General features: G+C 41.2%; 3 protein-coding genes across 4 annotated transcripts in view; 1 reads left to right on the top strand and 2 right to left on the bottom strand.

The window, feature by feature from the left end:
- Positions 1-4,728, bottom strand: part of Atpaf1 (ATP synthase mitochondrial F1 complex assembly factor 1) — a 28,220-nt gene extending 23,492 nt beyond the window's left edge. The window contains exons 1-2 of one of the 2 annotated variants that reach the window (XM_047554815.1): positions 4,229-4,728; positions 1,463-1,568 (exon numbers count right to left, since the gene is read on the bottom strand). In XM_047554815.1, the coding sequence (XP_047410771.1) occupies positions 1,463-1,568; positions 4,229-4,545 (423 nt within the window). In that variant the 5' untranslated portion in view covers positions 4,546-4,728. The remainder of the gene's footprint in view (positions 1-1,462; positions 1,569-4,228) is intronic. The other variant, XM_047554808.1, reaches the window with a different exon arrangement.
- Positions 4,233-8,341, top strand: Tex38 (testis expressed 38). Its single transcript, XM_053743422.1, is given in 1 exon segment — positions 4,233-8,341. A coding segment is annotated over 1 exon segment (459 nt). The 5' UTR covers positions 4,233-7,789; the 3' UTR covers positions 8,249-8,341.
- A 1,488-nt stretch (positions 8,342-9,829) lies between these two features.
- Efcab14 (EF-hand calcium binding domain 14) overlaps positions 9,830-23,119 on the bottom strand; it is a 38,069-nt gene continuing 24,779 nt past the window's right edge. Inside the window, 5 exon segments of the mRNA XM_047559831.1 lie at positions 9,830-13,250; positions 16,509-16,634; positions 18,309-18,420; positions 20,558-20,644; positions 22,358-22,549. Coding sequence (XP_047415787.1) covers positions 13,075-13,250; positions 16,509-16,634; positions 18,309-18,420; positions 20,558-20,644; positions 22,358-22,549 — 693 coding nt within the window. The 3' untranslated portion in view covers positions 9,830-13,074.

The following is a 23,119-nucleotide window of genomic DNA, read 5'->3' as shown; positions in this document are numbered from 1 at the left end:
TGGAGAGTCACCCAGAGAGTAGGTAGAAGAGCTAAGATTCAATTCCTGGCATCTGGCTCCAGAGCCCAATCTCTTACCAAGTAAGCAGTTCTATCTCCACTCCTTAAACCTAAATGCTCAACTTGGAGGTTAACTATTTCTTTGGTCTTAACATTTCCCTCTGCCTAAGGTGAGGGGCATCCTTTGCGAGCACAGCTCTTGCTGGGCTGAAATTAGGCAAAGTACCTTACTGTATCCTAAAATTCTTTACTTTCAAAGCTCTTCCTCTATTTAACCTAGTTCCTTAACAAGGGGTGGGAGCTGAGTATGGGTGGGCAGTAGTTGGATATTAGCAAACTAAATCCAGTTTGCCACCTGTTTTAGTAAAAAATTTTTGTTTTCTGTTGGAGTTGGGGACACTGGGGATTGAATCTAGGTGTTGTGCATGTTAGGCAAGTGCTCTACTACTGAGCTACTTCTCCAGTCTTATAAATAAAGTTTTGCTGGAACATAACCACACACTCATTCATTTACTTACTGTCTGTCTGCTTTCACAGTATAATAGCAGAACTGAGTAGTTGCAACAGAGACCATATGGCCTACCAAGTCTAAAATATATACTATCTGGTCCTTTACAGAAAATGTTTGATGACTCCTATTCTATATCCAAGTCCTACTCTCTTCTCTCTGCTTAATTTAAATCCCCTAGTGTTACAATTTGGATCTGGAATGTCTTCCAGAGGCTCATGTATTGAAAGCATGGTTCCCAATGCAGTAATGTCCAGAGGTGGGGCTTTGGGGAAGTGATTGGATCATGAGGGCTCTGATCTTATCAATGGATTAATCCACTGACGGATTCATAATTTGATGGCATTATTGGAAAGTGGTGGAAACTACAGAAGGTGAGTCCTAGTTGAAGGGAGTGGGTCTTTGGGGGCATGCTCTTGGGGACTATATCTTGTTTATAGCTTTTTTCTCTCTGCTTCTCAGATGCCATATTCTTCCACCATGATGTTCTGCCTCACTTCAGACCCAAAGCAATGGAGCTAGGAGACTATGGACTGAAATTTCTGAAATCAAGAGTCAAATTAAAAATCTTTTCCTTTGATTTTCTTGGTATTTTGTCACAGAGATGAAAAGCTGACTTAACATACCCAGACTCTTCCTATCCTGGATCAGGTCCTACCTTCCCTGAGAAATTTTCCGATTCCTACAGTCCAGTGCTGTTTACACCTTGTCTTCACCATTAGCCTGCACGTGCTGGGAGCAGGGACTCTCCTTTTCATCCTCTACCACTCCACCGTGACCACACTATCTTGCCCAGAAAGAGAAGGTTAAACATACATGGATGAAGACTGAGTAGAGAGAGGCTATGTTAAGATCATCTAGTTGACCCATCAAGGAGCCCACTTCAAGGGTAGGGGTTGTGGGGTATAGGGAGGGGTACTGGTAGGCCAACGACATAAAAAGGGGCAAGTCTTACCTTCTCCACACATTTGATAAAATCACCTTGTCGGGAGTGCCCCACTGGCTGCTTCTGAAACTCAATGCGCTTCTCCAGGCGAGACTCAAAAGCAGCTGGGTCAGACCTGATCAAAGATAAAACAAAAGATAAATTGCCTGTGTTGTTCTGAATTTTGAAACAATAAAGCACTGTATTCCACCTCAACAGAGAAAGGACAGGGGAATTCAGAGAGGCTGAAGTGTTTGTCTGGACTGGGCACAGGCCTGAAAATCAAGAAAGTAGAAAAACAAATCTAGTAATCTGACTATTATTAATCCTTAAGGGGCCAGCATAACTTTTTTCTCCTGCAGACTCCTTCCTAGGCAATACAGGGACTGGTTGCTCATATATTGTCACTCTAGTGACAAAGAATCCTCAGGATGGAAAGTGTATTTTGAGGTCATTTTACTGGGTCATCTCCTCAGGCAGGAATCCTACAGCATTTCTATGAGGTGTCAAAGCTTTCACTGAATATATTTAGTTCTTTGATATCCACCTCCCTCAGGTTAAACATTAGTTTTATTCAGATCAGGGTAATTCAAAGACCTCAACTACCCTATTTTGCAGAAGAAGATTTAGCATCTGAGGTTTTCCCTGACATATTTTCCAAAAAACCTGCAGATGGAACATGAGAAATTGTCTTTTATGTTAAAATGGGGCTCATCTCCAGGCTTAAAGTCTAGGTTAGGGTTGCCATCCTGGTTAATTCTTCAGGCTGTGGAGTTGACAAGGGGATATTTGACAAAGGCATTATCCAGGTTACTCTCCAGCTCCTTGATTGTGAGGACCACAGTGTCATGGGTGAGATCTGTAGGAACCAGTGACATCTTCACTACCCCTCTGGTAGACTTTCCTGATTATGGCATTATAAGGAGCCCTTCTTCCATAACATTCCTTTCTAGAGATGACATCAAATACCACTCTATTCACTGACATGTAGATATGCAGATCTTCCTTCCCTCTGGAAGGACTGTGTCAGTCCTGCTAGTGGCCAGATACCTGGGACTGTCATGGTGAGTCCACAGAGAGAATGGCATCTTGGGCAGTAGAGGGCTTGCTGGGCCTTAGAGATATAGAAATAAATAAGACAGCGTCCCTACCTAAAGGAGCTTACTATCTAATGGGAAAGACGGACATGAATAAGTACATAAGAGTGCTACAGGTATTATGAAAATTTGTTCAGACATCCCCAAATGACTGAGGTGGTTTCATGCCTCTGTACTTTTGATTATGTTAGTCTCCCCCTTAACTGGAACATCCCACACCTTTCTTCCTATTGTGTGTGTGTGCTAGATCATAGTACTCAAAGGAAATTTTGGTAATAGAAAAGGCTAAAGAGAACAACAGATATTAGGGTGTGAAGTCAATGTGGCACCTTGGAAAGCTTACTCTTAAGTAAATAACAGTATGTGTACATGTTGATGGAATGATCTGGTAGGGAAGGAGAGCAAAACCATTATTTGTTCATGAGTTAAGAATGAATGGGAGCTGTTAGGCTTTCAGAATGTGAGAAGACAACTCTTCAGATGCTTGTGTGTTAAGGGATAAAGGAAAAAAACTGGAGCGGAATTGCAGGTGAGGGAAAAGTTTCTGAAATGACAAATACTTGAAAATATCTAAATGATGGAGGGCAAAAGCACTCTATTCATTTATTCCATCGTTGTTTCAAAAAGTGAGAAAGATCAAGATAGTAGCAGTGAGATTAAAAGAGACCCCCTTTGAAATTAAAAGCAACTTCCTGGTCATTTCTGCATCCTGAACTTCCTCATGCTTAAAGGCAGAGGCCAAAGAAGACTAACATACTCTGGCTAAGCACAGCCTAGCTAAATCTACATGTATACCACCAGGCTTTTGTTTCTAGAAATATAACTTTCTGTTGAACTAGTGGGAAGCAATCTAGCTACTTCAAACTGCATAAAATTCCTCTTTCTACTGTTTGCCTATTTCTTATGTGGGCAAGTGGCAAAATGCAGCCAACTGGGATCCAGGTAGGCTCCCTGGCTTGGCTACCAGTTACAAGATAGGGTGGTTTGGAGACTACCCTGCCAAAGTCTCTCCTAAGTCCCCTTTTCACCTTTGGTCTCTTTCAGCCGGCTCTTCCCTTTTGAACTCTTCAGACTCTTCATGCTCCCAGGTTTCCCAAACCCCTTCTAATTTCTAGGTCCTTCCCTATGGAAGCTCAGGGGTAGTGTTAGGAACCCTGGAGTCAGTCAAATTCCAACCAGTTGTGTGACCTTTGGCAAGTCTCTTCCTTTCTTGGGTTCTCAGTTTCCTTATCAGAATGAGAGGGTTCGACAAATGATACAACTGTGACAACACTGTGCACTTCTCCCGTCCACAATCTCCTTCCTATGCAGTTAGGGCCCTAAGTTAGGAGACTAAGAACCCAAGCTTTGGGCCAGGCCTCGGCTGACTCAATATGTGACCTTGAGCAAATAAAGTCTGGAAGGCTTCATTTTTTCATTTCTACAATGAGGACAGGTCTCTCTCAGCTGCCTGACTCACAGGGCTGTTAAAAAGTCAACTAAAACAGACAACTGTGGAAAGAGCCAGGGCTGTGCAGAAACTAAATAGTTGTGTGATCTTGGGCAAGTGCTCCAGTCTCTCTGACCCTCGATACACTATCTGCTCAGTGGGAGCTGCACTAGTGCCCACCACGCGGGGCTGATGGAAGGCCCAGAAGCTCCGATCGCGGCCGCCAAGTCCTTCCCTCTCCCCGCCCCCCGCCAGCCGGCCGGGGCGCACCTGCGCAGCTGCTGGATCTTGTCCCGGTAGCGGTCGTAGAAGGGGTTGGCCTCAAGCTCGGCACCGACCCCACTGCCCTCCGCGCCCCCAGATGGCCCGCCCGAGCCGAGGCGCACAGGGAACACGCGCAGCTGTGCGGGTGAAACGAACCCCAGGCTCAGGGCGCGGCTCCGCACCGCGCACAGGCCCCGGTAGAGCCCAGCCACCTGCAGGACGGCTGGGCCCGCGCCACCCGCCGCCGCCACCACAGCCGCCATGGCCGCCCCCGTGTCCTCCTCCTCTGGAGCGTCGGCCCCCGGCCCGCGCGTCCCCTCCATCGTCCTCCGGGTCTGCGGCGCCCGCGCTACGCCACCGTGGTTCCGGGCGCCCGAGGTTCCGGGTTCAGGAGATACGCCAGGTGAAGCGGTGAAGAGGGTGAAGGGTTGGGGACAGGGGATAGAAGGGGGATCAACGCTCCAGCCCCTGCGCTCTTGCCGCCCTGCGTGCGCCACGGCCCGCCTCCTCCCGAGAGCCGGCCCGGATTCACGCCCTCCCTCTCGAGACCAGCAGTCTCTGCGCGCTAATCCTCTGGAGAGCCGGCGGAACTTTAGGGTCTTCTCGGAGCTTGCTTCTTTTAAAATTCACTTGACACTCAAGTAGCAGTCTGTTCTTTTACTTCTAAGTTTTTTTCACCAACCATCCTCACAGCTACGGCTTCTCTTTACTGAGTTTTCTAGGTGCAGTAAACCTCATCGGATGCATATCCTTTGAGGCAGGCATTATCCTCCTTTTACACATGAGGAAGCTGAGGCTGAGGGTGTAATATTAAATGACTTCTCCAAATTCTACCCAAGAGCTGACCTTTTTCATAATGGCAGCTGCTTCCAAAGTCTTTTTTCCCTCTGCTTCCTGACATCTAATTGCAGCTCTAGCCAAACTGAACTACTTCCTAGAGTCACCAGGAATTTCCCTTGACAAGTCTTTATTAAGGCTTTTTTGGATCCCTGGAATGCATTCTACCTCTTCCTCAACCCAGATGCCACTATCTTTTTCACCTCTAGAACTATGTGTGAGCTCCTGAGGTCAGGGACAGTGACATCCACATCTGTCTCACCGGTCCCAGCCTGAGTGGACCCTCTGTCAAGGCAGTCATTGGTTTGCATTGTGTGGAAACCTTAACCTAGGTCTTATCTGACTGAAACCCCACCTGAGGCAGGGACAGAGCCTCCAACCCTGCTCAATCAAACCTGTACTCATGAAGACCCACCGCTCTGTACTGGGAGCAATGTTGTGCTGGCCTGTACTGGCTCAGAATCATTGCACTTGTTCTCTCTGCATAGATCTGCACTGGCTGCCTCATCATCATCTAGGGCTCAGTTCCTATGTCAGCACCTCAAAGGAACCTTTATTGATGAACTTTCCCATCCTTTTTTAAAAGACTTTATTTTGCCCTATTATTTATTTTACCCTACTTTATTCTTTTCATAGCAGTTATCACTATCTCAAATTCTTAAATCCTTGTTTACATCAACTCGAGATGCTTACATTCCAGTGCAGTGAGACAGACAATAAATAAATATATGTTGGGTGATGATACATGCTATGCTGGAAAAAAAAAAGCAGACTAAGAGAGATGGAGATAAGGGGACACTCAAGTAGAGACTTAAAGGAAATGAGGGAATCTATATGAATATCTGAGAGAACAGCTTTCCAGGAAGGGGGAACAGCAAATGCAAACACCCTGAAGCAGGAGCATGTGTACTCTGCTTGTGGAACAGCAAGGAGGTTATCTATTTGAATGAGTGAGAGAGACAGCAGTAGAAATGAGACTAAGGAGGTATGGGAATGGTTGATTAGATTGCTTAGGGATTTGGAGGCCTTGGTCAAGGACTGTGGCTTTAAATCTGAGTAAGGTGGAAAGTCACTGTATGTTTTTTGCACAGTAACATGATCTATTCTTAAAAGGATCATTCTGACTACTGTAACTCAATGGTGCCAAGGAGCCAAGCCAGGATCAGTGGTGCAACCTTCTGGGAGGCTGTCCTAGGCTTGATCAGGAAATGACTTTCTAACTGAGCTGGTCATAAATGCCTCAGGAGATGGTAAGCAAGTCCCAGAGTCAAATGAACCCTGGGGGACTGGTTGCTGAGAAGGGAAGTTCTGCCCTCAGCCCTCAAGCATCTAATGGGAGTTGGATGAGACAACTCTCCAAGTCTCTTCAAACTAGAGATGATGGGAAATCAACTGAAAGGACTATTTGCCTCAGAGTAGGGTTGACCACCTGGGAGGATAAGGAGGTGTTCAGTGGTGGAAATATGGGGAGAGGCAACTCCTAAGTGAAGGAGCAGCATGAGCCAAACTCTAGAGGTGAATAAATAGGGTCTTTGGGGAATCTGGCATGACCAGAAGGAAAGGTATATGAAGGATATGGAGAAAGATGAAGCTGGAAAGAGATGCAGGACCACACGGGGGGAAACTGATAATGTCTAGGAAACACTTGCCAGCACTTGTTGAAGAAACAAAAGAGAGATCGTAGGAGCCAAAGAAGGAGGCTTTGACCAATTAGTTCCTCTGAGCAGTTGTTTCCCTAATAACTTTGTCAGAAACTTCTTGAGGGCAGGGCTGCACAATGTTCACTGTGCTCCCTACTCCACTCCCCACTGGAAAAGGTATCCAGAAATGGCTCCCTAATAACCAACAACATAAATATGAGCTCCTGAGAGTGTGAGGGCCCTTTCCTGGGGGCTGTTCTGTGAGTTCATCATAAGAAGTTGGGAACAGACACTTCTGTGGTAGACCAGCCTTTGATGGAAGACAGCTATACTCATGAGATGCCACCAGATGGAGTCCCTTCCTTCCATCAACTCAGAACCACTCCACAAGCACCACCCTTGCTCAGAACCTGGTGACTTCTTTATGGAACAATGGGCCGTGGGCCTTCTAATGATTCCCATGAACAGATGAGTGCGCGAGTGCATTCTTTCCAGGGCCATAGGCCTGGTAACAACTCAACCTTATGGATTCACAAAAGGAAGTCCTGGGTCTTTCTGGCAGAAAGTACCCCTTCAGTCCTTTGAGTGTGAGGACAAACTTTCAGGAAAGACCTTTTGCATGGACGGGGCGGTGGCTGCCTGCATGGCGTGCTAAATAGTTAGACAGACTTTTCTAGGAAACTAAGGATTCCTAGAAGACAGATCATGTTCTGCCCAACCAGAAAAGATGCTGTCCTTGTCAAGTGGTGAACTTTTAACTTCCTTAAGGGCCTTGCCCTTAGTGAGGCTTCTCAGTTTGATTGATTGGATGGGTCCTGACCTGGGAGCCAGAAGGCCTGATGACTGGGAAGGTCAAGCTGAGTCAGCTTGCCTCTTTTTCTTTCTTTCACTGCCTCAGTGTGGGGTCTCACTGTATTTTGGATTCCTGGGGCTGTGTTCTGTGATAACTGGTGGCTGTATTCTCTTTCTGCACTGGAAGAAGAACCTGTGGCAGGAGAAGTGTGTCCAGCAGTGGGTGGAAGTGATGAGAGCTGCCACCTTCGCTTATAGCCCATTGTTATATTGGATAAACAAGTGAAGGCACTATGACATGAATGCAGCTGTCAACACAGGCCCTCCTCCAGCTGTTACCCAAACTGAGATTAAAGTCCAGATTTCGGATTCTCTGTAGGAGGTGGACACCTCTCAAAGCAGGTGTTATGCTGTCAGAGACAGCAGCCCCATTGCACAGGCCCCTGTTCCCCTGCAACCTGCTCTGGTGGTCCCACAGCTCCCCTATCTAGCCGGATGCTGCAGCACCAGACCAGATCCCCCATTCCCGATTCCCATCTTTCAGGAGATACCCTTTGCCTCACCCCTCCTTAACCTACCTCCCATGCTGAACCACTCTGCCTCCTACCCATTGGCCAACTGTCCTGAAAGGAATGTCCACTTCCATTCCGTTCCCACACTGGCCCATAGGGTGAACTGTTTCAATGCAAAGCCTTTTGCTTCAGGGTTGTATCCTCCTCTCACTGATGGTGGGAGCTTTAGGTACCAGGGGTATTAGTAGAAAATGGAGCTAACTTCAGGGAAGTGGTATTGACACAAGAGGTCAGAGCCCATTTGGATGCTACATTATTAAAGATTTTTTAAAAGTTAAGAGTCTTTTGTGTCTCATTTGCTGTTAGGAGAGCAATGTCCTTCCCTGTTTAATGAGGGGCACAAGTCTCACCCATACAATGAGAATTAGAGGTTGGCTTTGAAGAGACACATTGAACCAATACTTGTGGATGAGCTCAATTCCCTCCCTCCAGTATTTAAGCTCAAATGTGTGCAAGACCATGGGTTGGGTTCCCCAAGGCACTGTTCTGCAGGATGGGAACTATAATTGCCACAAGAGTGACAGTTGCTGAGGGCACATGGCTATGGCAGTTCACTGGCCAAACAAGTCATGAGGTCCATGAACTGCATCACACTATGGGTCGAATGACTGATATCAATGATGGACTGATTTTTAGGTGGTTGTCTCTGTATATTATTTCTAATACTTGAACACTGCAAAATGGCTATCATGATTCTTCTCTACTGATGAAGGGACAAGTTTCAAGGGAATATGCCATTATCATTTTTTGTTGTTGTTGTTGAGTTCTCCAGTTTACATCTGCCAGGCATTAAAGTTCCTGGTCTTTCCGCCATACCCCATGGTATCCCTTCCCTAATCATGTCTTGTTAAAACATAATTGGTGAATGCTTTGGTGTGTGTAGAGTGTCATCAACTTGGTTTACAGATTGGCTTAGAGGAAGGGCTGGTGAGTACCTCCTAAAATTATACATAGAAATACATCCATGGTATGTATCTTAAGAGATCTATGGCTGCCTGTCATTCTACTACATGGGAATATTAATAATTTTTATACTTCCTGGAAATGGTCCTAAAAGGAGAGACAAAGATAATTATGAGCTATTTGGCCCTAGTTTAAAGATAAAAAAGTCTGCTTTTGTCACAGAAATTTCCCCCATTTACTTTGGAAATGAGAAAACCCACTCACCATATTTGATCTAAACTTTAAATGTAGACTTCCCTGAGAGGAAGGGCCAGTTTTTGCCTATTTTGTGGAGTGTGTGGTGTGTGTGTTAGATTGTGATTCTCAGAACTTAGTAAACGTGTAGTTAATTTTTTTTTTTCCTGTGTGTGGGCTGAAGATATTAGGTCTAGCAACTGCAAAGAAAGTCCTAGCCCTATCTATATGACCTCTCTCTAGCAATGGATTTTAAGCCTTTTTCTTTTTTAAAGGGTAGTTGGGACATTTTTTTTTCCTTTTGTAAACATGATCCTATATACTTTTTTTCAGAATATAAAACAGGACTGAGTGGATCTTCTCTGGTAGAACAGGGGCAGAGCTTCACTGCTACCTTACCTTGCCCCCTCTTCACCTTACCTGCTTCAACCCTGCAGGCGCCTAAAGTCCATGACCTATAGTCTTCACTTCTTCAGGCCCAATACTCTGATTCTAGAATACTACTTTGTGCCCACCATCTGTCAGCCCTTGCTTTCAAAGGAGGAAGGAATCCATAAACATAGGGATCAAAGCAGATTTTCTTTCTCTTAAGAACCAGGGGAGTGGGAGGAGGCTTTAGTAAGACACAATGAGAGAAAAAGGAAATATTTTATTTAGATAAATTAAAATGGTTGTTATCACTGATATGAAATAAATAAAGTTCAACTTGAGTCATGAAAACCTTGAATTCACTCCCTCAACAGAACCAAAATTGCTTATATGTTACCAAAATAGCTCCACTAGAATAAAGTAGATTTGCATTTCTTAATATGAGAAAACAAGGTAGGTTAGGTTCATATAACAAACAATACACGCTCTATAAAGTCTCAGGATACCCAAATGTGTTCTGGTTTGGTTATGAAAGAAACCACATCTAGTTGGTGTTGGTAAGCAAGCCAATGAGGTGTGCAGCAAACAAAAGCTGTCACTAAAAACAACTCAACAGGCCATTACGAATATGAGCCCATCATAGTCAAAATCCCCAACTGTGACCGGCAGGACAAGCAAGGGGGGCTGTAGGGCTTATGTCCAGCAACTGCAAAGAAACAAAACTGTAGCAGAATGCAAAACAGCCAGCAGCAGGGGAAGGGTGTCCACTCCTCGCTTTGTTGCCTCAGACCCATTCCTGAGTGCCAGGTACTCTGCAGTCATCTTGAAGCCAGGCACTTTGTTCCTTTGGGTCTTCTCTTTCTACAGTACCTGTTTGCCTCCTTGACTTATGGGGAGGCTCTTTTAAGTAAACACTATGCCAGACAGAAATATAAGGCAATAGAATAAGAGGATCAAGAAGTAATGCTTTGGGAAACTAAGGAGAGAAGCAGTAGGAGCTGCCAGACTGAATAGGTAAAAGGATTTAAAATCAAAGCCAAACTCATACCACTACCCGATTTTTCTCACAGAGCTGAGAATGTGGCAGGTGAGTCTTGACTATAGCTAAACACAAGGCACAGGCTGGGTAAGTGAGGACAGCATACAGCTGTCAATCCCAAATTAACACCAAGTGATAGGTTTCTGGGGCTTGTAGGCTGGTGAGTCTGCTCCACTTGAACTAAAGTTGAGATACCTACCTCTGACTGGGAGACATGGTAGTTTCTCAGGCAGGATGAAAAGGTTATCACAGGCCTGAATGCAGTATGGGTTCCTCTGGCAGACTTGGCAGAGGAGGGGATGGCACTACCTACAGCTCAGGGGTGATGCTGGCAGACAAGCTTGAGGTGGGAAGAACAGAAGAGAAACTGAAAAAAACAAGAGTTTTCCATGGATATAGCTGTTGGATATAAAAGAAAAGTACATACTACAAAGAGTTAAAAGTGTCCTGAAAGTATATGCCTATGAATAAGAACTTGAAACTAAAAAGGACAAGCTACATTACCCTCAAGTATATTTCATATAAATCAGTTATCAAAAAAATACCTTCCAGGTACAGACATACTATTTATGGTACAGTATATACAAACATAGCAGTATAATTCAATTTATTGCTAGAACTTTATTTGGTTGTTACAAAATCTGTAGGGGTGTATATATTAAAAAGGAGGAGGCATGGAAAGCAGCCAGAAAAGCAAAAAATTATCTTCAAGTTTCCTAAAGTGCCAGGCTAATTTTTACTATACTTTAACCTTTCCATGAAAGTGAAATAACATAGATAGGCAAGGGAAATGTTAAAGAAAGCATTTTAAAAGGGAGAAACATAAGCAATAATGACAAGCAGACACATTCATTAGAAAAGACATTGTCTTGCTTTAACTGAATTTTAATACTTCTAGAAAAAAATTTAAGGTTAGCCAACACCAAGCTGAGTGTTATGTAAAGAAAAAAACCAGCCTTTACACGTTTAAGGGTACTGGACTGCATTGGCTCACAGGTCAACTTGGACAATTAAATGAAATGAACTCTACTAGAGAAGTCGGTGCCATGAGAGCTTCTCTAGTTTCTCCCTGACTTGGCTTCAGCAAAGTTAAGTTTTGTACAAGTAAGTTTTCCTTTTGTGTTGCCCAAAGATTGCTTCTGGGAACAACAGAGCAAGTGTAACTCAACATACAGGTGACGTGGAGGTACTATTCCTTCCAGTCCAGAGACCTGCTGTGCCAGGTCCACATAAGGGAGAAGTATTGCACTTGCTACCATCATATGAAGGCTCCTGCTGTAGTGCCAGCTAGTTTGGCATCTTCTGGACAGAAAGCCTCTATCTACTTCTGAGCTGATCTCTGTAAGGAAACAATATGATTTCACACATTTCATTTTACAACTTTTTTGGCCTTAGTCATCTTACCAAGAAAACTATCAGTGTTTTTGGTTAGCTCCCAGGTAAAAGCTCAAGTTTCTTGTGTTAAAAGTAGATGTACCCCTTTCTTCTAATGCTCTGGGTGGCTAGTCTGAGTCAGTGACTAGGAACTTGCATTATGCCATTCAGAATGGAGATGGTACTGAAGGTAGGAGCTAGTTATAGCCTTAAGATAGACTTGTGGTAGGTGGGTTGGGGAAGACAATCTAACTCACTTGAGGGAAAACTTTTTATGCTCATAAACCCTAAAGAGGATTAAAAATGAGGAAAAATCCCCAAAAGACTTCTCTGGTTCACAGGTAGGGATTCACTGAGGGAATAGGAATAAACACTCAGAATCCAACTTTCTTAACCCTGGAGTTAGCACTGTTCCCACAGCATCCAGTCCCTGAATCAATGCCCCTATATGCAGGCTAAACCCCATGGCAGCACCTTGGCCTTTGAGGGATGAGTTAAGTATATGTGAACATAGTTTCAGCTGCTACCCAGATCAGATAAGTGATTTTTAAATAAGTTCATCTGTTCACATCCTGCTCAAAATCATTCTTTCTACTTTCTACACAATATGCACAAATTTTCTTTCATTTTAAATATTTACAAACAGAAAAGGCCTATCTTTTAAAGATAAGGCATTTTCTGAGTCTCTATAAAGTGCAGCTATTTAAGGCAAATTTATATGAAATATAAAAGGTGGCTTATTCTCTCTATATACATTTTCCAGTTTTAAAATATAAGGTCTCCTTCCCTCAAAAAAAGGAAGGAGAAAAAAAGAGGGCTTTATTATTTCTTTTCCTGGCAATTTTAAAATGTAAGATATTACTGGTTTCAGGAAATCATAGATTTCTGAACATCAGATTATAAGTAAAATGGTTTTCTTTTTTAAAAAAATAACTTTTATATAGCTTTTCAAACAAGTTAGAAGGTGGCAATGTGTCTGCTACAATAGTTTGGAGGACTAGAGGGTTGATGTGTAAAAGGGTTGTTTTGTTATGTAAGCAGATTTTAGGTAGTCCAGGGTATACATCCATTCCTAAAATATGTCTGATGAGGCTAGACACCTAAAGCTACTCTTAGCTCCAGGAAGGAGTATCTTCCATCTCCATTGGAATCAAATGCTCTCAAGCTCTCTGGTTCTGGCAAGGTAGAACCTAGGGAGTTCCAGATTTCCTGGTAGGTCAGCTTCCCATCCACATCCTGGCCAGTCTTGTGGAATAAATCCTGAAGATCTGTCAAAAAGGAATTATGAAAAATGTATGTGTCTATTATACAGAGAAATTCAGTTGAGAATAGGCTATTAAAGCATTGAAAAGAAAGCTACTTTGCAGATCTGTTTCTAGAAGGCAACACTTAGGATTTCACTAAATCAGAAAGACTAATTTTTGATCCTGTAAGAATGAGAGGAACATTATATGACACCATCCCCCCCAAAAGAGAAGCAGCGATAGGCAGCTGTGGGAAGAACACATGACCTGACTTTCTCTCTGTCCAGGGTCTTCCCTCTAGATTCTCCAGATTTTAATCCGTTGAAGGAATACAGAGGCCTGTTTGATAGAAGCTAGTCTGTAAAACAGATGTATTGTGATATTTCTCACTGGATGACTGAGTGGGGACTGGAGGAATGTCTTGGATATTCATAAGCAGTAACAACACCAAAAATTCAAAGTTCTCTCAGTTTTGATAGGAAAACCGAAGCTCAAAAAGGAAAGTAACTTGCCTAAGTTCATGTAACTCTTATATGGATAGATATAGACTAGAGTAGTTTTCTTATTATCCACGGAACACTGTCTCTCTGGGTCCAGAAATTGAACAGCTCAAGACCCAGGGACTCAAGAATACAATGAGATGCCATTTCATAATTTCTTGGATGGCCGTCATCAAAAAGTGTTGGTTAGTATATGGAAAAAGTGGATCAAATTCTCATATATTGCTGATGAAAATGTAAAATGGTGCAGCTACTTTGGAAATAGTTTGGCAGTCTCTCAATAAGTTAAGTTACCAGCAATGTCCCAGTGATTCCATTCCTAGGCACATACTCAAGGGGGATGAAAACATAGTCTACAAAACCCTACACACTAATATTCACAGCAGCATTATTCCTAATAGTTCTAATGTGGAAACAATTCAAACCCTAATCAATTCATGAAGGATAAATAAAATGTGCTATGTCCATACAATGGAATATTACTCAGCCAAAAAAAGGAATGAAGTACTGCTACATGCTACAATATGAATAGACCATGAAACCATTACACTAAAGAAGCATACACAAGATCATATCTTATGATTCCATTCATATGAATCGCTCCAAACAGAGAGGAAGCTGGGAAATGATTGTTCAATGAGTATAGAGTTTCCATCTGGGGTGATAAAAATTTTGTGGAATTAGTGACTGGTGATGGTTGCATAACTCTCTGAATATACTAAAAACCACTCAATTTCACATTTTAAAAGGGGACTGTTATAATTATGTGAATTTTATTTCAGTTAACAAAAGAAGAACCAGAAGAATATTTTAAAAAATTTTTAGTTGTAGCATGCCTTTGTTTGTTTCATTTTTATGTGGTGCTAAGGATCAAACCCAGTGCCTCACACATGCTAGGCAAGTGCTCTGCCACTGAGCTACGGCCCCAGCCCCAAAGACTGTATCTTTTCAAAGCTTCTCTTTTTCCACTCCCCACCACCCTGCCCGCTCCAACTTTCTTGTAGTTAAGAAACAGCAATGCCACCAGATGATCTGTATCTTTTACATTCCCAAGGCACTATTTCAGCCGACTGGATTGGAGAATTTCTATCAATAGTTTAACACTTAAAAAAACTTCATTTTGTCCCCATAGTCAAATAAAAAAATTAGTCTCTAATACTGAAGAAGGTCACTGAGGTTTATATGTCTTTAAAAATCTTCCTAAATTCTTTTTTTTTTTTTCTTCTTCATTTATTTAAGACTACGCTTAACATTCAATAAGCCTTATGCTGTTTGGAACCTTGAAAGAATGAAAATGTCCCAAAGGGAGGGAAAACCATTTCAATGCAAGGTCCAGTCCAATAAGGAGTTCTTGTTAACAATTTACAAACAGAACCCTATTCTCACTCCTGTCATAGGCCCAGTTATGCAGCAAGCAAAACCTCAAAAGCTCTCTGAAAGCCAGAAAAGCAAGTGGGACTCTTTTCCATGCCTGCCACCAAGTGGCTAGAGGAAAAAACTATTTTTATATATATATAATAAATACTTTTTTTTTTTTGGTGCCATTGAGTTTACATAACATGCTATGAATTTTGTAGCAGAATTCAAATAAAAACGATTGCTGCTTTGAGTCATTTCAAAAGTGTCTAAGGCCCATGTTGAAGACTGAAGTGTAAATGTTCAGACTGCTATTCCGTAATCTGATCAGTCTTTCTCCCATTCATACTCATCAGTTCTTGATATAATAATGGAGAGCAGGGAGACAACTTATTTTGCCCTTAAATGTCACTCTCTACCCTGCCCCCACCCTGAAAATAGGACAAGAAAATTCAGGGAGAGGAAAAAATGAAGTGATCACATTTAAATGGTGATTTAAATCTTTAAGTGTTCTATGTTTTAAGTATTAATTGCAGTGTGTAGGTAACTCATTCATTTACTTAACATATATTTGTGTGTACCAGGAATTACATCAGAGGTTAGGGAGTGAATAAAGACATGGACTTTGTCCATGGAAGTTAAGTTTTATATCACCCAGGAAATCACAAGAGTGACATGTGCTAAACATGGGCAAACTCAAACAGCAGCATATAGGAGGAGGTCTTGAGAGGTATGTTTCCTGGTGGAATGGTATCTAAGTGAAAGTGAAGAGCAAGAGAAAGGTAGGTGGAAGGAATGGGTGATTTTCCAGGGAGTTGGCAAATGCAAAAGGTCTTAACATAACAACAAGTAGAACATACTATTGGATATAATGCAAATATACTCTTCTACGAATTCTATACTTCCTGTTATTTATTTTGCTAATATTCAGAAAAAATATTTTTGGAGGGCCCTGAAAAACCGGGTCAATTTTTACTTTATTTTACTAATCTTACAGTATTGTATATGCTTTTCTGCTCTCTACACTATACTATAATATCTCTGAGGCAAGAAAGTGAGACGGCACTGCTTATTATATGATCTAATGAGGTACTTAGTGAATGAATGAAGCTCTTAAGAAACAATGGAGAAACCAGATGGTATACTGGTTAAGAATGTAAACTTTGGTGTTATAAAGTTGCAGCTTGAATTCTGCCTTAACCAATTATTTGCTCTTCAGATTTAGGCAGTTTCCCTATCAGTAAAATGAGCATAATGCATGAATACTTATGCTCATAGGATAGTCATCGGGATTATATGACATGACACATATCAAGTGTCCACAGGAAGTACTCAATAAATATAGGATGTATTTTATCATATGTTAAAACATTAAGAAGTTATTACTTTAACATTCCCACAATTATCCCAAAGTACAAAAATTTACCTTCAATGCTAGAAATTCCTGGTAGGGAGATAGGCCTTAGTTGGGCAGCTTTCTCAATTTGGTCTCCAAGAAACTGTGAAAATTTTGGCGATGTTGATGGCTTTGATGTGAAACTCTGTACTTGTTCTGTAACAAACACGTATGCTTTAGTATAATCAAATCTAACACCAATTAAACTAGTATCAAAGGTCATATTTTAAGGATAATTGTTAATGCACATAATTTAAGAGAAATAGTTGAGAATTAAGTAGTATAGTGACTACGTGAAGTTAAAGGCTTGGATTGAGATGTCTATAGACAAGTGAAGGTGAATCAAGATTACATTTTAGTTTTCAAGTAGAAGTCCCACTGGAATATTTATACAGGTTGAACATGCCTAATTAAAAAATCTGAAATGCTCTGAAATCTGAAATTTTTTAAGTGCCAACATAACAGAAGTAGAAGATTCCTCATGTGACCTCATATGATGGGTCACAGTCAAATGAAGGTGTGCTGGGCTAGGTGGTGCATGCCTGTAATCCCAGAGGATCAGGAGGCTGAGGCAGGAGGATTGTGAGTTCAAGGCTGGCCTCAACAATTTAGTGAGGCCCCTAAGCAACTTAGTGAGACCCTGTCTCTAAATAAATATAAAAGGTTTTGGGGATGTGGCTCAGTAGTTAAGCACCCTTGGGTCCAATCCCCAGTACCAAAAAAAGAAGGTGCATAAACATATTGCGTAAGATTACTATCAGGGGCTGGGATGTAACACTGTGGCAGAGTGCTTGCCTAGCATATGTGAGGTCCTCAGTTCAGCCCCCAAACTGCAAAAAAACAAACAATAGGGGGAAAAAAACAGTCTGCCCCCCCCAAGAGCTATCAGACTATATGTGTATAAGGTGTACATGAAATGTAATAAGTTTCATATTGTGACTTGACTACCCTACCCAAGATACCTCATAATATACATGCAAATGTTCTAAAATCTGAAAATCTGAAACACTTCCAGTCCCAAACATTTGGATAAGGGATACTTAAGCTATAATACAAGTTAGCATTATACATATTTAGATGTAAGAGTTTAAGCAGCCAAGTGACAACAGCATAAAGCTGGATGTTAAAGATCTTTTAACATTCTGGGAGATATGCAATAAGCCTGGTCTGGGATACATGCTACCAGACAAGTTGGTGCTAAACGAGTGTTACTATGAGATTATATAGCACCAAATATTAGGACAAGGCCTCCCACTGTAGTTCTGTTTCCCACCAAAGAATCCAAGGGAGGCTATATTGCTTTTCCAACCTGTTAGAGAGGGGTCAAAGCCAACACTGTGTAGTGCCTTTGTTTTGTCCATAAAGGAGGTGAATGCATTTGCTATATTAATAGTTATGTTTCTACCCAACCAAAGTCAAGTACCCTTCTAATCTAATAATTCTACCATTACATGTTCATGATTTTCAGAAGGACTAAAATTTATTTTTAAGTAAATTTTATACAGAAATGAAAAGTCCCATGAACAACATTTAGGGCTGGTTTAATATGTTGTGACAGTAACATTTTTGCCTATAATTGGATGCAGACAGCATGGAGAAGTCTATTTCCAGCTAAACATTACCCATTCTTCCCTTAATAGACTAGAGTACAAATCATGTACAAAATGGGCTTTTTCTAAATGAAAGCAAAGTGCATCAGCTTCATCTCGGTGCGCTCAGGCATCACTCACTGGGTTCGATCAGTGCTGCTGAAACACCTTTCCCACTCCCTGTGTGGGAGCAAGCTGCCCAAGCCTGCGTGAAATATTCAGAAGCCAGCCCAGTGCTCACCTTTGTCTGCAGTCTCTGGAGGCCTGTTGCTCTCAGGTTTGTTTGTGAGAGCACTAATCAGCTGCAGTTTCTCTCGTAGCTTGGATACCTGAGAATGTGGACTATCTTCCTTCTGCCCAAAACAAAAATTCAAAGAAGGTTTAAGGTAGAAGTAAGACCTCAACTGAGTCTCCACTATGCTCCCTGACCCTCAGAAAGTTCCCTCTAAAGGCACTGAAGGAATGTCTGAACAAATACCAGGGATATCTTTGTTGTTCAGTGTTGATGTGTGTCTAGTGGGATTTGAGGCTAGACCATTAAGGCAACATTATGCTCCATATGATCTGATTTGCTGGGAACATTTGGCTGATGGGAGAAGGCATGCATGGTCAGCAGTAAAGAAAATGTACCCTTGCTCAGGTACCTGTGCGACACTCATTTCCTAAATGAGGAGGATATTGTTTTCTGGGAGCTATATCACACTAACTCAATAACTGTCCTAAATATCTCACACTACATTGTGACCAGACCACTTGAGTCAGAGCTTTATGCCCGAACCACCCTAAACCCCTGCCCCCAAAACCAATAACAAAACAATAACAAAAACAGCTGAACACAAACAAACCAGAAGTATTCCCCTATACTTCTGATTTCCCTATGGAGATGGTAACTAATAGCAAGAACTGTTAGAAACATAAAGAAGGAGCTATAATAGTTCTAATTCAAAGTCTTATTTGTTAAATTTTTAAAAAGGTTTTCACCTACACTTTGTTTTATTCCAAGGAAGACTTAAGAGTGGCACATAAAAATAAATTTAATTATAAAAAGAAAAAAGTCTACCTTCTATAATGCTAGTTTCTGCTTATGCTACTGTGAAGAAAGGCTTGCCCTCATGTGTATTGGAATATTAGTTCATCTCACATTTCTTTATTCAATATATATTTATTTTTCTCTCTTCTATTGCTACTTCTACCCTAATAGTAGGTCATTCTGTTTATTTAGGGAATTCCAATATGAACCCATGTAATGAAAACAAGGTATTAAATGACCGAAGAATGGTAAGGACAAATTGTATCTGGTTAGGATACTTAGATGAAGTAGGACAAAGGAACTGGTACACTGGCATGACCATTAAAAACACAAGGAGTTCAAAAGTAAAGTCAAGAAATGTAGGTGAAAGTGTATGCTTGGTGTTGTGCTCTGGTATTTTCTGTTAAATGTGAACTATTGCTGAAATCACTACTACTTTCTAATAGTAAGCAACTGTTACCTTTTTGTGCTCAACACTTCTATCTGCCTCTTAAATTTTCTTATTCTCTAAGTATGGTTTAAAAATATTTGCAGAGGCAGAAAATTCAATAAGAGCCCAGCTTATGACGCATTAAATGTTAAATATATGACTTTAGATGATGTAAAAGTGCTAAGGATGAAAAAATAAGATGGAAAGCATTACAACGAAAACTGCCTGTACTATGGTTCTACTCCAATTTCATTTCCTCTGAATTTCTCAATGCAAGGTGCATCTCAGATGACACTAGTAATTTAGTAACAATCTTCCTGGCTTTTCCTTTATCTTAGCCCAGGACTTATAATATTAAACGACACTCTAATCAGAGAATGCTACAATCAAATTTTCTTGGCAGAGGAGTGGATATCAAAGCATAGCACAGATTGCTTATTTTATCTTGACAATATGTCTGGGTAGAACAAAAAGGGAAAGGTACATGGTGAAGGAAACTGGCTTACACTTAAGTGTACTAATGTGTGAATGTATTAAGACTGTCATCTAAACTTGGGAAATGATTTTGAGGCTAGACACCATTTTTAGATGATCTATATACCTTTGTCCTCCATCATTAGTATAGATAATTGACTATCTTGGCTTAAGTCATTTCCCTAGGGAGCCTTCTTGATCTCTTAGAACTCCCTCAACATATCCTATATATTTCCTTTATAGCACTTATTAGATTTGTGATTAGTTATTTGTGCACTCTGGGTTAAAGATTTTTTGACTGATGGACTTTGAGTTTTACTAGAATAAGGGTCACAAGTTTATCCTGCTCACTGTGGCCCTCCCAGCTTGGTACAAGATACACACCTGATACAATATTCATTTATTCAATAATATACTAACTAATTTACTAATTTCTTTGTCTTGAAGTTTTAGCAGTGAGACCAAAGTGCTACTTTTGAGAAGAAAGTAGCAAGTCACAAGAAGAGAGATGCTGATGCATTTATTTTTACCTCATGGTAAGCCTCCTGTTATTTACCTTTATGTTTTGGGCTTTTATGGTATCAGTACTGTTGGTCGCTTGATCCAAAGACTCTCTTTTCAGAATGGCAGCTCTATTACTTATCTTAGAGGACAAAAAGAACAAGAGGAAAAGATTAAAGATAAATAAACATTGTAAACTGAATGACATCTAGTACTTTTTAAAAAATTGGTCAAACTTATTTAAAGGGTTTCAGAATACTTTTAAGAGAAATGGCAGAGGAGTGGGAGAATGGGAAGAGTGAGGGAGGAAGGTTACTGAGAGGCCAAGTGGAAACTGGTGCTTCTAGTTGTTTCAGTCACAAACTTTAAACTTTAAAGTATAAAGGTGATAGAACTTTTACCCCGAGCTAGGCTGGGCAAGATGCCAATGGAAGAAGTAGTAAGACAGACTGATACTATTACCAATTTTCTGTTGTAGAGAAATGAAATGGGAAAGCAGAGACAGTACAGGAAGTCTGAAGGTATTAAGTTTTCACAATAAGCCTTGAAAACCTTCAAGGTATAACATTCATCAAATCATTCAAGGTTCTCAGCTCCTACTTAGATTAGCTGAGTTCAAAAGGGCTTTAAAAATATAGGGCTCCTTTAATCTTCACACCTTTGTAGTAAATTACACACCTTCCCCAGGAAGGGGAGGTGGAGGCCAGGTCTTCCTTTTCCACCCTTCAAAGTCATATCCAGGCAATTTGCCAAGGCTCCACTGTGGTAGAGCCAGTTCAAACACTCCTTGCCATCTGCCAGGGTTTATCTTTATGTGTGGGCTTGCTTCCAGCTTTGGTGGTTACTTGAATTTACAGTACAATTTCCTGTATTTGGTTTCATATTTTTATATATGTCTATGTCTTTGTTGTATAAAATCTTGGGAAGGGCCTACAGATGTTAAGAAAATAATCTACAGGGATCCCAGCATAATGTATGAGAAAGGTAATTAAAGCAAAACAAACAAAAACCCAAACAAATCACATTCTATTCTTTGAGAACATGAAAACTGCAGAGTCGGGGGCATCAGTGATTTAGTAGGTTACTTGGTTTCCTTATATGTAAAATGAGGGACTGTACTCAGTGACCTCATAAGTTAAGCTGGTCTGACCTGATCTGTTTTAAATGGATTTCCTGATATTATAGGCAAAAAGTTCCCTGAAACATGCAGAGAGAAGTAAGATTTCTGAAAGCCAAATTCAGGCTTAAAGAAACTGCAAAAGACAGCCAGGCATGGTGGTGAACTCCTGTAATCCCAGTGGCTAGGGAGGCTGAGGCCCTAAGTAACTCAGTGAGAACCTGTCTCTAAATAAAATACAAAAAAGGACTAGGGATGTGGCTCAGTGGTTGAGTGCCTCTGGATTCACTCACTCCCCAGTACCAAAACAAAAAACAAAAACCAACAAACAAAAAAACAACAAAAAAAAGATTTTTGGTAACTGTCACTGTTCCTGCTTTAATGACTTAGAAAAGATCAACACGACCTCCTTTGGAAGTATGTGTCAGAACTTCCCTACCAGATGGGGCACTGGTAACATAGTAAACTTTTCATCTCTGCCAACAATTTGTGGTGAGGCCTTGACAAACAACCTGACTCCTCCACACCTCCCTTTCCATATCCAGTCTAGCACTGCTGCACAGTTCACATCACAGAACAAGTGTAAAGACTAATGGAGACATGGACCAAGCACAGTACAAATGTGCAGCCTCTCAAATATGCCAGAAGGACTGGGCTCAAAGGTGATGGAATGCCATCTAGGTACAAATAATACACAGTGCAACACAAACATGTCACAAAAGATCTGAAAAGGCTTACCATACTGGAGGTCAAGTTTGCTGTGTTTTCTACTTCACTCAGAGTAACCACATTGCTTTCTATCAGGTTGATTCTCTGAGTGAGATTACTGAGTGTTTCATTCATCCCCTCGAGTTTAAGATCACTCTGTCTCTGGTATGCCACTAGGGCACTGTTTACCTCCTCTAAAGAGTTATGAAGGTACAGGATGTCCTGGAGTGGAAATAAAGCAAGTTGCAGAATCCAGCCAAAGATGAATATTAGGTAAAGCAGAGGAGCAGCACCAAATAACCATTATTATGTCAAGTTACTGAAGTAAACTCCTTTTCCTGGTTGTGACCACCAATTGTCTGTCTCTGCTTTGTCCCTCCCACTCTAAATTGTTCCTAGTTTACTCCCTCTGGAATTGTTTGATCTCAGCTCAACAGGAGGGGAGGGGAAAGAGGACTACCTACGTAATTCACTTTCTGGTCCTAGAAAGCAGAGCATTTGGGAATTAATTTCCCAATGTTTACCTCACCTGCTGGCAGGAAAGCCTGCTGGGTTATTAACTGAAAGTTCCATTAACCTAATTTGTCAGTACAAAACTACCTTAGGAACAATACCAATTACTGAATTGGCTAGTAACAAAACCATAACAAATAGTGCATTCTTTAGTACAAGATTCAATTATTTTATTGACATCCATTAGAACTGATTGCTACTTAAAAAGGAATGATGACTATAGGTTTTAAAGGGCATTAAACTCAGGACAGAAATTCTTCTTAGTGAAGATTTCCTTTA

Source organism: Sciurus carolinensis, chromosome 1, assembly GCF_902686445.1.
Source record: "Sciurus carolinensis chromosome 1, mSciCar1.2, whole genome shotgun sequence".
Taxonomy (NCBI): domain Eukaryota; kingdom Metazoa; phylum Chordata; class Mammalia; order Rodentia; family Sciuridae; genus Sciurus; species Sciurus carolinensis.
This window is presented reverse-complemented; position numbering and strand designations above follow the sequence as displayed.